This window comes from Apium graveolens, chromosome 7 (assembly GCF_009905375.1).
Source record: "Apium graveolens cultivar Ventura chromosome 7, ASM990537v1, whole genome shotgun sequence".
NCBI lineage: Eukaryota > Viridiplantae > Streptophyta > Magnoliopsida > Apiales > Apiaceae > Apium > Apium graveolens.
This window is the reverse complement of record NC_133653.1, coordinates 172,060,466-172,073,157: the sequence shown is the minus strand read 5'-3', so window position 1 is coordinate 172,073,157 and position 12,692 is coordinate 172,060,466. Positions and strand designations below refer to the sequence as shown.

Below are 12,692 nucleotides of genomic sequence, written 5' to 3'. Positions count from 1 at the left end.
TTTGGTCATAGTGAGGGGGATCGCTGCATTTCATATAGATTGCACTCATGCATGTTTTTGTTTTGTTTTTGAGTCTGTGACGCTTGAGGACAAGCATCGATTTAAGTTTGGGGGTGTGATAAGTGGCATTTTATACCACTTAGAGCGTCTTATAATGGCTTGAATTGATGTCTTAAAATCAAGTATTTTGTGTATTTGATGCGTTTTTCTAGTGTTGGTGCATTTCAGGGTATTACTTGCAGTTATGGAGAGATTTCATCAAGAATAAGCCTTAGTATGTGCTTGGCATTGCAAGTGGGAAGTTAGGAGCAGAATGCAGCAAAGAACGGGAGCAAAATAAAGAATTTTCCAGAAAGGGTCTGGGCGCCCGCTTAGCCAGGCTAAGCGGCCGCTCAGGAAGCTGGGTGCCCGCTCAGGATTGCTGAGCGGCCGCTCAGGGGCGTAAAAAAGATAATGATTTTTAGACTCCTAATTATGTTGAGCTTCCGACTTCTGAAATAGCTGTGACTTGTGGGGCTTCTATATAATTAGTTTTCAGAGATGTTTCACGTGTGTTGAACCATGGTATTAATTGAGGAGCAAGGAGATAAGGAAGAAGACCGTTTTAGCACATCGCAATGAAGAGGAAGCATATTTTCTTGTGATTCTTTATTTCGTTATAATAGTGGATGCTAGTTTTCTTTACTTTGAATCTATTTACTCTTGTGGCGTACTCTGGTTTAATATAAGTAGTTTATTTAGTTATTCTCACGTGTTATTATCATGTTTTCATATGAACCCATGGTGACGATGAGTTCAATCATGGGCTAATCGTGATCATGGGGTCGTAACAGATTTACTATGGAATTCTTTAGTTAGTTGTTTAATACCTTAGTGTGTGATGATTGTATGATATCTAGTATTGGTTGTGCTTATTCGTCCTATGTGTGTCACGAACATATAAGATAGGGTGTTAATCTCTTGTGAAGCGACGGTGGATCTTGAGATTTATAACTTGACATGCTAGCATAGGTTCATGTATGTGTATGCATGATTAGTGGGTAACTCTAACCGTTTTACTTGCCCTGTGTAATCATAAGGAATAACTTGTGCTTAAATCGATATGTTGTCAAATTTTGTAGACATATAGGGTCTCAACATAATTGATGCCTATTCAACTTCTGTCTTAATTGTGGATATTTGGTAGAATGGTATTAGTACAACGAAAGTTGGCTTTTATCAGTTTCGTATTGTTCGATTAATTTCATCACCATTACATGCTAAGGGTAATAACAATAACTATTGAAGGAAGTAGTAATATAGTTATGATCTCATGTGTGTTTAATATTGTTAATTCAAGTGTCAATTAAGTGTTTAATTCTAGTTAATAATTAGTTAATCAATTCTATGTGTTATTTTCTTGACATTGAGAAGTAATCATACATTGGTGAGTGAGTGTTAATTGAGCATAATTAGTCTGAGTCTCTGTGGGAATGAACTAGAAAGTATTCTATATTACTTGCATGTATTATTAGCGCGTGTTTTCCGCCCTAACACTAGGCACTACAACAGTAAGGTTAGAGCCCGAACTTTTAAGGTAGGAGATTTGGTTCTGCGCCGGGTCATGCCAAACACCAAGGTGGTGAGTCATGAAGTCTTTGGAGCGAATTGGGAAGGCCCTTACAAGATAAAGTCGGTGCTCTGGGAGGGAACCTACCACCTCAATGATATGCAAGAAAAGTTGATCCCAAGAGCCTGGAACGCAGAGCACCTCCGCAAATATTATCAGTAATATTATTCTTTTCAGACTTAGTATTATCTTACAATACTCCTAAGTCTCGGGGGTAGTGCCATATAGGTGCCTCTCTGAGACCACAAATATGTACTCCTTTCACGTTCCATTATCTATGAATGAACGATTGATATCTACTTTGTGCACTTGATATTTTTCTGTTAGTAGATTAAATACCCAGCAGGGGAGCCCATCCTTGGGAACCCATGCGAGGACAGAACGATTGTTTTATTAACATGATAAAATCACAAGTCAGGCCGGGCCCCAGCCCACTTGACAACAAATATGGGAAATGAGCTGGGCCACGGCCCGCTTTGAAAGATATGAGCACAAAATATATGAAAGATAAAGATAAAAAGAGGTATAGGTCAGGCCCGCGACGCGAGCCCATACCCTGGCCCGTGGGACCACAAGTGACCTAGGGAGCCTAGCCCTCCATCAAGGATGGCCCGGGTCGCATTACGCGAAGAGAGGATACTTGAAAAAGTGGCAAGCCTATGTGCCCGGCTCGAACATATGCAAAACTTGTAAGTTAGTAATGATGCGAGCCTGTTCCACTTAGCATTCTTTGTTAATTTTGTTTGATTGAAAAAATGATGCGAGCTGGTTAATTGGGCTCGCTGTGAAGGTGTAACACCCACCATACACGGCCAGGGCAACAATAGCTTTTGCTCAATAGGGGCATGATAAGATTACACAAAAGTAAGGAAGCTAGCTAGCACAATAAAGATAAACGCGGGCACAAAAGACTTAGAAATTATATAAACAAAAGGCAAATAAGTTATGCCCCAAGGCATAATATTTTAAATACAAATACGAGGCAAGAAGGGTGCCTGCCTACCCAGTCAAAAGTCTAGTTCTAAAATAAAATTACACTAAGGCTTATCAGGCTCTACCTCCTTATGGATTTTGTCATCAGCGACCCGGGCCTGCTCGGCCGCGAGCCGAGCCTCCTCAACAATTTGGGCATCCCTTTCCATCTCCAGCTTCATCTTTTCAGCATTCCTAGCTGTGCTCGCACCCAGAGCCGCCCAATCGAAATCAGGAACCTTCTTCATAAAGACTTTCATAAAATTCCTGGCCCCCAGGTTCCTAGCATCGGCGAGGGCGGCCTCACGGCCCTCGGTCAGGGAAGAAACTGATCCCTCTAGCTCGAGCACCCTCTCCTCGAGGGCTTCCTTCTCCTTTTTCCATGCCTCAGCGGCCAGGTCGTGAGCCTCCTTCTGCTCCCTTAAAGCCTTTTCATGGGCAGCATTCAGGTTAAGTATCTTCTGATTATAGTTATTTACCAGAGTAACTTTCTCCTGCCCATGCTCAGCGACCTTACTCTGAAGAGATTTGACTTTAGACTCGAGCTTTATGTTGGTATGGCTGAGGACTCACATCTCTCGAGCCTTAGATAGCTGGCGATAGTATACTTCGGCCGCAGCTCGGGACAGTGCATCCTGGTTGACCTCGAGAGCAGAGGAGGACCAATCCTTTATATCCTGCTCACTGATATGACCTTGAGCGAGCCAGCCGAATGTGGTCGCAACCATGTTGGCAGAAGAAGAGGTGGGAAGAGGGGCATCAGATGGAGCAGCCTTCTTTGGCTCAAGCTCGCCAATTTTCCCCTCTTTGTGACCTCGATGCCTTTTTAGCCGAGGAGAAGGCCCTGAGCCATTGAAATTCTCAGTGAGGGTCCTCATGCGAGCTGGAGGGGGGACTTGAGAGTAAGCCCCTGCGGTCGCCGCAGCGGGCTGGACAGGGCCTGAAGCTGCGGCTTGCTCAACCTATTCCATGAAGGGGATAGGGGAGATGGCCATTTCTGAAAAAGAAAACAATGAAGTGATAAATTAGTCACAGCGAGATGCAAGGGAAAGAAGTAATGCGAGCAGATGAAAAATGCGGAAAATTAGAGTGCAATGTGAAGTAAGATGCATGCAGGAAATATAAACACGCGAGCACACGAGTTCACGCATGTGAGCAGACAGGCCCGCACATGCGAGCCCGATATTCTTACCCTTTCTAGCTTTCTTCTTAGATTTCTTCTTTTGAGGAGTCAGCCTCACTCCTTCCTTCAAAAACCCACACGCGACCAGGTTCGAGGTCGTTATGAGTTTTCGAATATCCCTGTCCTCCTTAGGAAGATCTAGAAGGTTGTCCGCATTTATTTTTTCTTGTCCCACAAGGACAGTGTGAGGCGGGGTGGCTGGAGATAAAGAAAAAATATTTATTGTTAAAGGAAAGAATTTTGGTAGAAAATACGAGAGCGGCCAGGGAAGACTTACATGGATTATAATAAAAATGAGTCTGGACTCGAGGCACCTCGTGGATATAGAAATAAGGGCTCTTCCACTTCTCTGAGTTGTTCGGCCCGTTGTGGATGAGATTCTTTTTGTTGAAGCACGACCAAACAGAAAAATAGAAGTACCCGAAGTCATTGGGGGAATGCTTCAGGTTAAGAAAGTAGCCGAGCTGCCTCACTGTGAGAGGAGGAAATCCATATTTGCTGTACATGATGTACAATGCGAGGGCGTCCCAGTATCCGTTCGGGTTGATCTGAAGGGGTGCGAACTGGTAGTGCTCGCAAACATCTTTGATGAAGGGATGAAGGGGTGAGGAGATTCCTAGCCTTAGTAGGAATGTGGAAAGGACCATGCGAGGCACCCTGCCTCCATTCTCCGGATGGTTAAATCAAAAGCATCTCATGTGAGGCAGGGGCAAGATAACATGGCCCTCGAGCTGGAACTACTCAATATGCTCGGCCAGATGTTTCTGAGTCAGTGAGGTGGGCAGGTCGCGACAAGCGAGCACTTTAACCTCCTCGTTGGCAGTCGAGCTCTCCTCCCCATCAGGAATGATCTGCCTCTTAAATTTAATTTCACCCTCAAGCTCAGGCTGGGCAGGAGGCACATAAGGCTCAGAAGAGGCCGCGGGGATGTAGTTATAGTTACAAATCTTGTACTGACTTGTAACTTCTGCCACCTCCTCGCTTTGAGGAGAGTCATAAGACCAGTGCGAGCCGTCCTCTTCACCCTCGAGCCCCAAGATGGGGTATTCAGCAGCTACGGGCTCTTTTCCTTTCTTCCTCGTGTCATAGTGTGCACTCCCCAGGTTGCTGTCAGTAGATTATGAGTCAAGGTGAATGGGGTCGAGGTTGTTAGCTGCAGCTTGCCTCGGGCGGGCTGCCCTCTCTTCAACCATCTCTCTTAAAATCTCCTCAGCTCGCTCTTTATCCAAGGGAGCGGGCTCGTGGTTTAGCAGCTCTTTTACCTCAAGGGAGGCTGGGATATGAGAGAGGTCCACAGGCCTATCTCTCCAATCATATATATTTTTCTCCCTGGTATAGCCTTCAGGATTAGGGTCGAGGTGAACATCCAACGAGCCGGAGCCAGCGGCTCGTATTGAGTTCTCAATTCTAGCAATGTTTAATGCCCCTTGAGGGGTGATAGCTGAGCCGGGAGAGATGGGTTGGCTGAGACGGCCAGAAAGAGAAGTCAGCTCGCGTTGAAATTCCTTTGAGCCTCGCTGCTCGGGTGGATATTGGTTTAATGGAGACGGAGTGGCTGAAGAACGAACTGGGCTAGCAGAAGTGCGAGCCGGGCTTGAGGAAGAACGCGACGATCCATAGGAATGAGCTGAAGACGCACTCGACATCTGTAAAACATGGTGAAAATTAGTGTCTGTCCTTAAAAAGAAGACAAAAACAAGTATGGGGGCACACCTAAATGTTCTCACATCTCACACGAAATCGCACCTAGGTATCTAAATGGCGGGCTCGCATCGCATGTCATGATTGTGTGTGGGATTGCATCGAGTTACAAGAAAGTGTGAGAGCTCACCTCACATGTTGTGAGTGTGTGTGGGCTCGCATCAAACAAGTGGTGTGTGCTCGAATTAAAGGACTAAGTATGAATGTAAATGGGCTCGAATCGAAGAATACCTGTTGGGGAGGTGTATGAAGATCCTGATGAATCTGTGCCGGGAGAATATCGCCGTTGGTAGACGGTTCTTGTGGAGATTATGATCTTCGCCGTGGTAGATCCTTGAGCAAATTGAGCAGAGTTTTGGCAAATGTTCTTGGAAATGACATGAGAATCTCACATACTTATAGGGGATAAGAGAGAGAAAGGATCAGGGACACATGTCACCATCTCAAGGGATGACACAGATCCCCATGCCAGCTGTCCAACGGCTGTCATACGCTCAGAATATATGGTATAAAAAAGGCATACGAGGCGAAGAACGCGAGGCGGCTTGGTGCGGCCTGGTGGGCTCGCACCTGCGAGGTCATAAAAAGTTAATGTTGGAAAAAATTCCTAGTCTCAAGATGCGACTAGGAATTTTGGGGGGTAGTTGCTATGCCCGCTTTCGATCATGGGCCCTAAACAGGTCCCCATGGGTATATTGAATAGTTGGACTCTCATATGTGGGCTAGAATCATGGATTAATATAATTTGGCCCAGCATATGCGAGCTGGGCTCATGACATGCGAGATGGGCTCATCACATGCGAGCTGGGCTCATGATATGCGAGCTGGGCTCATGACATGCGGGCTGGGCTCACACTTGCCATTAGGTGACTTCACGCGAGATGGGCTCAGGTGACAGTACTCGAGCTGGGCTCGATTGCTCATACGCGGGTTGGGCCCATGAGCCCACATCTTATGAAATCAAAGGTAACATTGTATTTATTAAAAAGGAAGGCGGTGCGGGCCGAGGCCGCCAGGCCGGCCCGCATTAGAGGACTTTGTGTTCGACATGGAAAGTAACTCATAGATGATTGACTTGCTCGTAGATTTTGGGGCCGACACTGGTTGTTCTTACAATCACGGGAAGGATTGCGGAGATGCCGCGAGATTGTAGGAAGCGTGTGGAGCCGGTTGAGATTTACGTGACTAATTGGCTGAAGGCCTGTATCTATCATGGGCTTGGGCTGCACGGGCTGAAGAGTCCTAACCCTAGCCTATGTGACTTGTTCCCCAAGAACTACGTGAGGCTTGATCCCTATAAATAGGGTACGTAGGCACTTGTATGAGACATGAGTCGACACTTGATAGAGAATAAAAAACCTATTCTTTCTTAAGGAGTCAACGTACAAGCTCAGCCACCACCAAACAACCTTCCTCCGCCCTCAAACACCGTCCTTGATCCTTGTTCCGTCCCTTAACCTCCACAACACTGTTATACGAAATTCTCCCTATAGCAGTCACCTTCCACAATGATTCTTGTTGAGGTTGGTGATTCAACAACGGAAAGGTATAGTTCCTTGTGTAAATCTTTTCAAAATATGAGTGCAATTGGAAGTTGTTCGAAACCACGATACAATTATGTCATGGATTTGATTGAGAAAGGAAAGTCTTACGTGATTGAAAATTTTCGGGAAGAGGAAAATAATTCAAGAACGGAGGAGTCACCCCATACCTACGGCGAACATGATCCGATATTCAATCCTCCAATGTCACAAACTAAGGGAAGATCCAAGGAGCAAAAATATAAAAGTGGTGTTAAAAAGTCAACTTCAAAATTCATTATGCACAAGTAAGACACTTGTGGTTTACTTGGTCATGAAAGGAGAAAATACCCAAAAAATGATAATTGAATATTTAGTAAATTTGAATTAGAAATGTAACATTTGAACATATTTTTCAAATGTTAATTAGTTAATATTTAAGTTTTGATTTTTTTTTTATTTTTTTAAGATTAGATAAGTGAATGTTTAAACAATTGGAAATTGACTTAATTTGGTAAAAGAAATAACAGTAATTATTTTCTCAAAATTTATGACTTTTGACATTTTTTCTATAATTTTTAAAAATTAAATATTTTATATCCATTTTTATTTATTGAATTTTTCTTCCGCAATGAATTATTGCGGAAGGCTCCCCTATTTTTCCCTGTTTTTACCCAGCTTCGAATTTTTCAGAATTTCAACACTAAAAAAATTCAGAAACAATTGGAAATTGACTGAATTTGGTAAAACAAAAAATACAATAATTATTTTCTCAAAGTTTCTGATTTTTGACATTTTCTGGAATTTTTAAAAATAATTTTTTTTCCTTTTTTTATTTATTGAATTTTCCTTCCGCAATGAATCATTGCGGAAGGCTCCCCTATTTTCCCCTGTTTTTACTCAGCTTCGAATATTTCAGAATTTCAGCACTCAAAAAATTTAGAAACAATTGAAAACTGACTGAATTTGGTAAAACAGAAAATACAGTAAATATTTTCTCAAAATTTCTGATTTTCGACATGTTTTCTAGAATTTTTAAAAATATTTTTTTCTTTTTTTATTTATTGAATTTTCCTTCCGCAATGAATCATTGCGGAAGCCTCCCCTGTTTTTACTCAGCTTCGAATTTTCAGAATTTCAGCACTCAAAAAATTCAGAAACAATTGAAAATTGACTGAATTTGGTAAAACAAATAATACAATTATTATTTTCTCAAAATTTCTTATTTTTGGCATTTTTTCTAGAATTTTTAAAAATAAAACTAATTTCCGACTTCCGCAATGAATAATTGCGGAAGCAACTAAGGGTAAAAACGTAATTTCCGTATTCCGCAATGAATCATTGCGGAAAGGTTTAATCCTTGTCATTTATTTTTAAAATTAACGGTCCAGATAGATTGGCTCTAAAATGATCCCCAACCAACTGTGGTTGGGGAAGGGGACCCTATTATAAAATATAATTTTATAATTTATTTTTAAATTTTTTTTTATAAAAATTTAAATATTATATTTTTATTTAAAAGAAAAAAATATTTAAAATTATTTAGGAAATCTTATTTTACGAGATTGTTAAAACGATTACTCGTCCCCCAATATAAGAAATGCAATGATACAGAGGGAATACATAAATCGGCGGAATTCATAACTGATCAAGCGACACATCAACAAGTTATACATGCATGTATTACGCCCTCTTTGATATTTTGTAATTAAGTTGACTTAAATTTTGTAAATTAAAAGTCATTCTTTCTAAATAAGTGATTTTTATGATTATTTTTAATTATATACTAACAAAATCTTTTATCAAAATATTTATCTTTTGTTTACTAGTTTGATATGCGATTGTGATTTACTTTCGATGAAATTGTTCTAAGAGCATCTCCAACCATATAAAATTCTTAGTTAAAAGTCATTAATACATATAATAAATAAAAAATATAGAGATTATGTAAAAAAAAGATAAATCTCCAATGGTACATTGCCCTTATTTATAAATATAGTCAGACTGTTGATGTTGGCTATATTTGTTGAAACACTATATACCTGTAAAAAATCTGTAAAAAAAATTCTAATCATTTAATAACATATTGAAGTAATATATTTTATTTATAACAACATAAAATTTTAATAACATACTAATTAAAATATAGCTAACCAATATAGAAAATACCATCGAAATACAATCAGGGGAGGAACTAGGGGGGACCGAAGGGAGCCCCGGTCCCCGCCAACTGCGGAATAACCCCAAAATTTTATTATAAAATTTACTATCAAAATTTTTTTTGGTCCCCCTAGATTTAAAAAAAAAATTGAAATTGAGAATTGATTATACAAAATTTTATTGATTTTGTTAATTATTTCATTCAAAATAATATTGATTAGATGGAAATCATGAAATTTGTTCATTAATCTTAATAATTAATTAATAAACATATAAGATAAAGATAGTATAATTTGAAATAAAAAAAAGATGCTTAAAACTAAAGTCTAAAAATAGAACATACTTGTTCAGTTGTTCTGCCCGATCCCAAAACCCCCAATACACATATAAGATAAAGATAGTATAATTTTACAATTCCTAATATCATCTCTCTTTATCTACTCTACCTTTGCATCTAATCCGCAAATATGAGTAAGAGAAAAGAGATTACATCCTATTTTCAACCCAAGAAGAAGCAAACAACTATTTGTGAAGATGAAGAACCTTCTGCCGCCTCAATTGAAGTCACTGGAGATGGAGTTGAGCCTCTGATTTTTGGTGGGATAAACAGAAACTCCGAGCAAAATCCTCAAAATCCAGAGATTGTTAATGAAGGTATTGATTCTGAGAACATTGATGAAATTATTGATTTCAATTCGTTAATATGTGATCCTGGTTTGCGGAAACAAATTGAGACTTATCATCCAAATAAAAAAGATTTAATTAGGAGAGCATACATTGATCTTGGCCCATATCAACCTGTGCAAGTTTATCCCTTCTCTGGTCCAGAAAATCATCCCCGTCGATTTCAAAAGAGTTGGTTTGATAAATTTCCTTGGTTAGAGTACTCCCCAGAAAAAGATGCAGCATATTATTTTTATTGTTTTCTTTTGGCTAAAAATCCATTAGGAAGGTGTGGCTCGAATACTTTTACTGTCAAGGGGTTTAACAGTTGGAGGAAAGTAAATAATGGAAAAACATGTGCTTTTAGATGTCATGTTGGGAAAGGAGATGGTTCTAATTAAGCTCATAATTTTGCGGCTAAATGTTATTATAATCTTAAAAATCAGCCTTGTCACTTGGAGAAGATAGTGGAGAAACAAAGTGCAGAAGAGATCAAACGAAATCGAATGCGTCTTAAAACATCGATAGATGTAATCAAATGGTTGACATTCCAATCTTGAGCATTCAGAGGACATGATGAAAGCTGCAACTCGAAGAATCAGGGTAATTTTCTTGAGATGTTAAAACTTTTGGCTTCTTACAATCCTCAAGTAGAAGAAATAATTTTAGATAAAGCCCCCAAAAATGCCAAATACACTTCACCAAAAATTCAAAAAGAACTTTTACATGTTTTTGCTAGGAAAGTGAATGATTTAATTTGTGATGAGATTGATGATGCAAAATATTGTTTGATTGTGGATGAATCTAGAGATATTTCTAAAAGGGAGCAAATGGCTATTGTGGTTAGGTTCGCTGATAAAAGCGGCTTTGTGAGGGAGCGTTTCTTGAATTTAGTCCATGTTAAAGATACAACTTCTTTAACTTTAAAGACTGAAATATGTGCTATTTTGTCTCATCATAATCTTAATGTCCAGAACATAAGAGGTCGAGGATATGATGGTGCCAGTAATATGCGTGGTTAGTGGAATGGGCTGCAAGCCTTGTTTCTTAAAGATTGTCCTTATGCATATTACATTCATTGTCTAGCACATCAATTACAATTAGCACTTGTGGCTGCGACAAGAGAAGTACCTCAGATTCACACTTTCTTTCAATATATGGTCTTTATTATCAATGCGGTTACTAGTTCTTCTAAGCGGCATGATGAGTTGCAAGCTAATCAAATTGTTGAAATTGAACATTTAAAGGAAATAGAAGAGATTTAAACAGGTAAAGGTCTCAATCAAATTGGAACATTACAACGTCCCAAAGATACTAGATGGAATTCACATTTCACTGTTATATGTAGTTTGATAAGAATGTATGGTGCTACTCACTCGGTTTTAATTGACATTGCTGCTCAAGGGACAACTTTTTCTCAACGAGGTGATGTTTTAAGTGCTATTAAAATGTTAATGTCTTATGAATTTGTGTTTATTTTACATGTGGTTGAGGAGATAATGTCTATTACTGATCAACTTTGTCGAGCATTACAACAAAAGTCTCAAGATATTTTAAATGCCATGCATCTGGTTTCTACTACAAAGATGTTGATTCAAAAATTGAGAAGTGATGGTTGGGAGAGTCTCTTAGAAAATGTGAGATCATTTTGTGAACGACATACTATCTTGATTCCAGATATGAATGCTCCCTACTTTGATGTGCTTAAATCTCTTCGTCGACAAGGAAAACAAAAGCAAATGGTGACAATGGAACATCATTACCGAGTAGAAATCTTTACAGCTGCCATAGATCAACAATAACAGGAGCTAAACAATAGATTCAGTGAACAAATGATGGAGCTTCTCATTTTAAGTGCATCACTAAATCCTAGGGATGGTTACAGGTCTTTCAACATAGAGAACATTTGCAAGTTAGCTGAAAAGTTTTATCCAGAAGATTTTTTGGGAGATGAAAAAATCCATCTACAGTGTGAACTACAACATTATGGGTTAGATGTTCCGGTTCATCCAGATTTGAAGAATCTGTCTACTTTTGGTGATTTATGTCATGGATTGGTAACCACAACTGACATGTATCCATTAGTTGATAGACTATTAAGGCTTGTCTTGACTCTTCCAGCATCTATTGCAACATCTGAACGAGCTTTTTCTGCTATGAAAATTGTGAAAACAAGTCTTCGCAATCGAATGGAAGATGAATATCTTAGGGATTATTTGATAGTGTATATTGAAAAGGAGATTGCGGAGACCATTTCTGCCGAGGAGATCATTAATTCTTTTTATTTGATCAAATAAAGGCGTGCACATCTCAAATAAATCGGTATGTTTTCTACTTTTATTTATTTTGGTCCCCCCCATGTTAGATTCCTGGTTCCGCCCCTGAATACAATGTTTTACAGGTTCAATAAATTTTACATATTATCCTACAGATCCAATTTAGCCAACCAATTATAACCAACATCATTAAAGATCGCTCCCCATACTTTTTCATTCTTCTCATTCCCAATTATCGTATCATTGTCTACTCTACGAAATATTATTCTTTTCTTTTTGTTACATAAAATTTAATTTTTGTCGCTAATAAAAATTTGCTAATAAAAATTTGTTAATAGACATTGCTCATTTAGCATCGAAACGGAATTATCGATGTAAAAGAACATAATCAATATCAGTCAAATAAAATCGACATTTATGAATATTCAGACATCGCTTTATAGTTGAGCCGAAGTATAAGCTAATAAAGCACGTCCGATACATCAATCATTTTCCCCGTTTATATTTAATTAACACTAATTCAAAATCCGTGTGATACACAAACTTACTTTGTTATTATAATATTGTATAATATTTTTTTTTATTTTTTTGAATTGAAATTTTTAATA

General features: G+C 39.0%; 2 protein-coding genes across 2 annotated transcripts; both read left to right on the top strand.

Annotated features, from left to right (window-relative positions):
* The first annotated feature begins 9,612 nt into the window (after positions 1–9,612).
* On the top strand, positions 9,613–10,830 carry LOC141674187 (uncharacterized). Its single transcript, XM_074480910.1, has 2 exons — positions 9,613–10,097; positions 10,377–10,830. The coding sequence occupies exons 1-2, from the start codon at positions 9,613–9,615 to the stop codon at positions 10,828–10,830; spliced, it is 939 nt and encodes a 312-aa protein (XP_074337011.1).
* An 813-nt stretch (positions 10,831–11,643) lies between these two features.
* On the top strand, positions 11,644–12,105 carry LOC141674186 (uncharacterized). Its single transcript, XM_074480908.1, has one exon. It carries the CDS (start codon positions 11,644–11,646, stop codon positions 12,103–12,105), a length of 462 nt encoding a protein of 153 aa, XP_074337009.1.
* The last annotated feature ends 587 nt before the right edge of the window (positions 12,106–12,692 follow it).

Excerpts from the sequence above, each read along its gene's own strand:
- LOC141674187 (XM_074480910.1), top strand. The coding sequence starts at position 9,613 with ATGAGTAAGAGAAAAGAGATTACATCCTATTTTCAACCCAAGAAGAAG. Across the intron at positions 10,098-10,376 it reads GCTAAAAATCCATTAGGAAG|AGGACATGATGAAAGCTGCA; the intron begins GTGTGGCTCGAA and ends TTGAGCATTCAG.
- LOC141674186 (XM_074480908.1), top strand. The coding sequence starts at position 11,644 with ATGGAGCTTCTCATTTTAAGTGCATCACTAAATCCTAGGGATGGTTAC.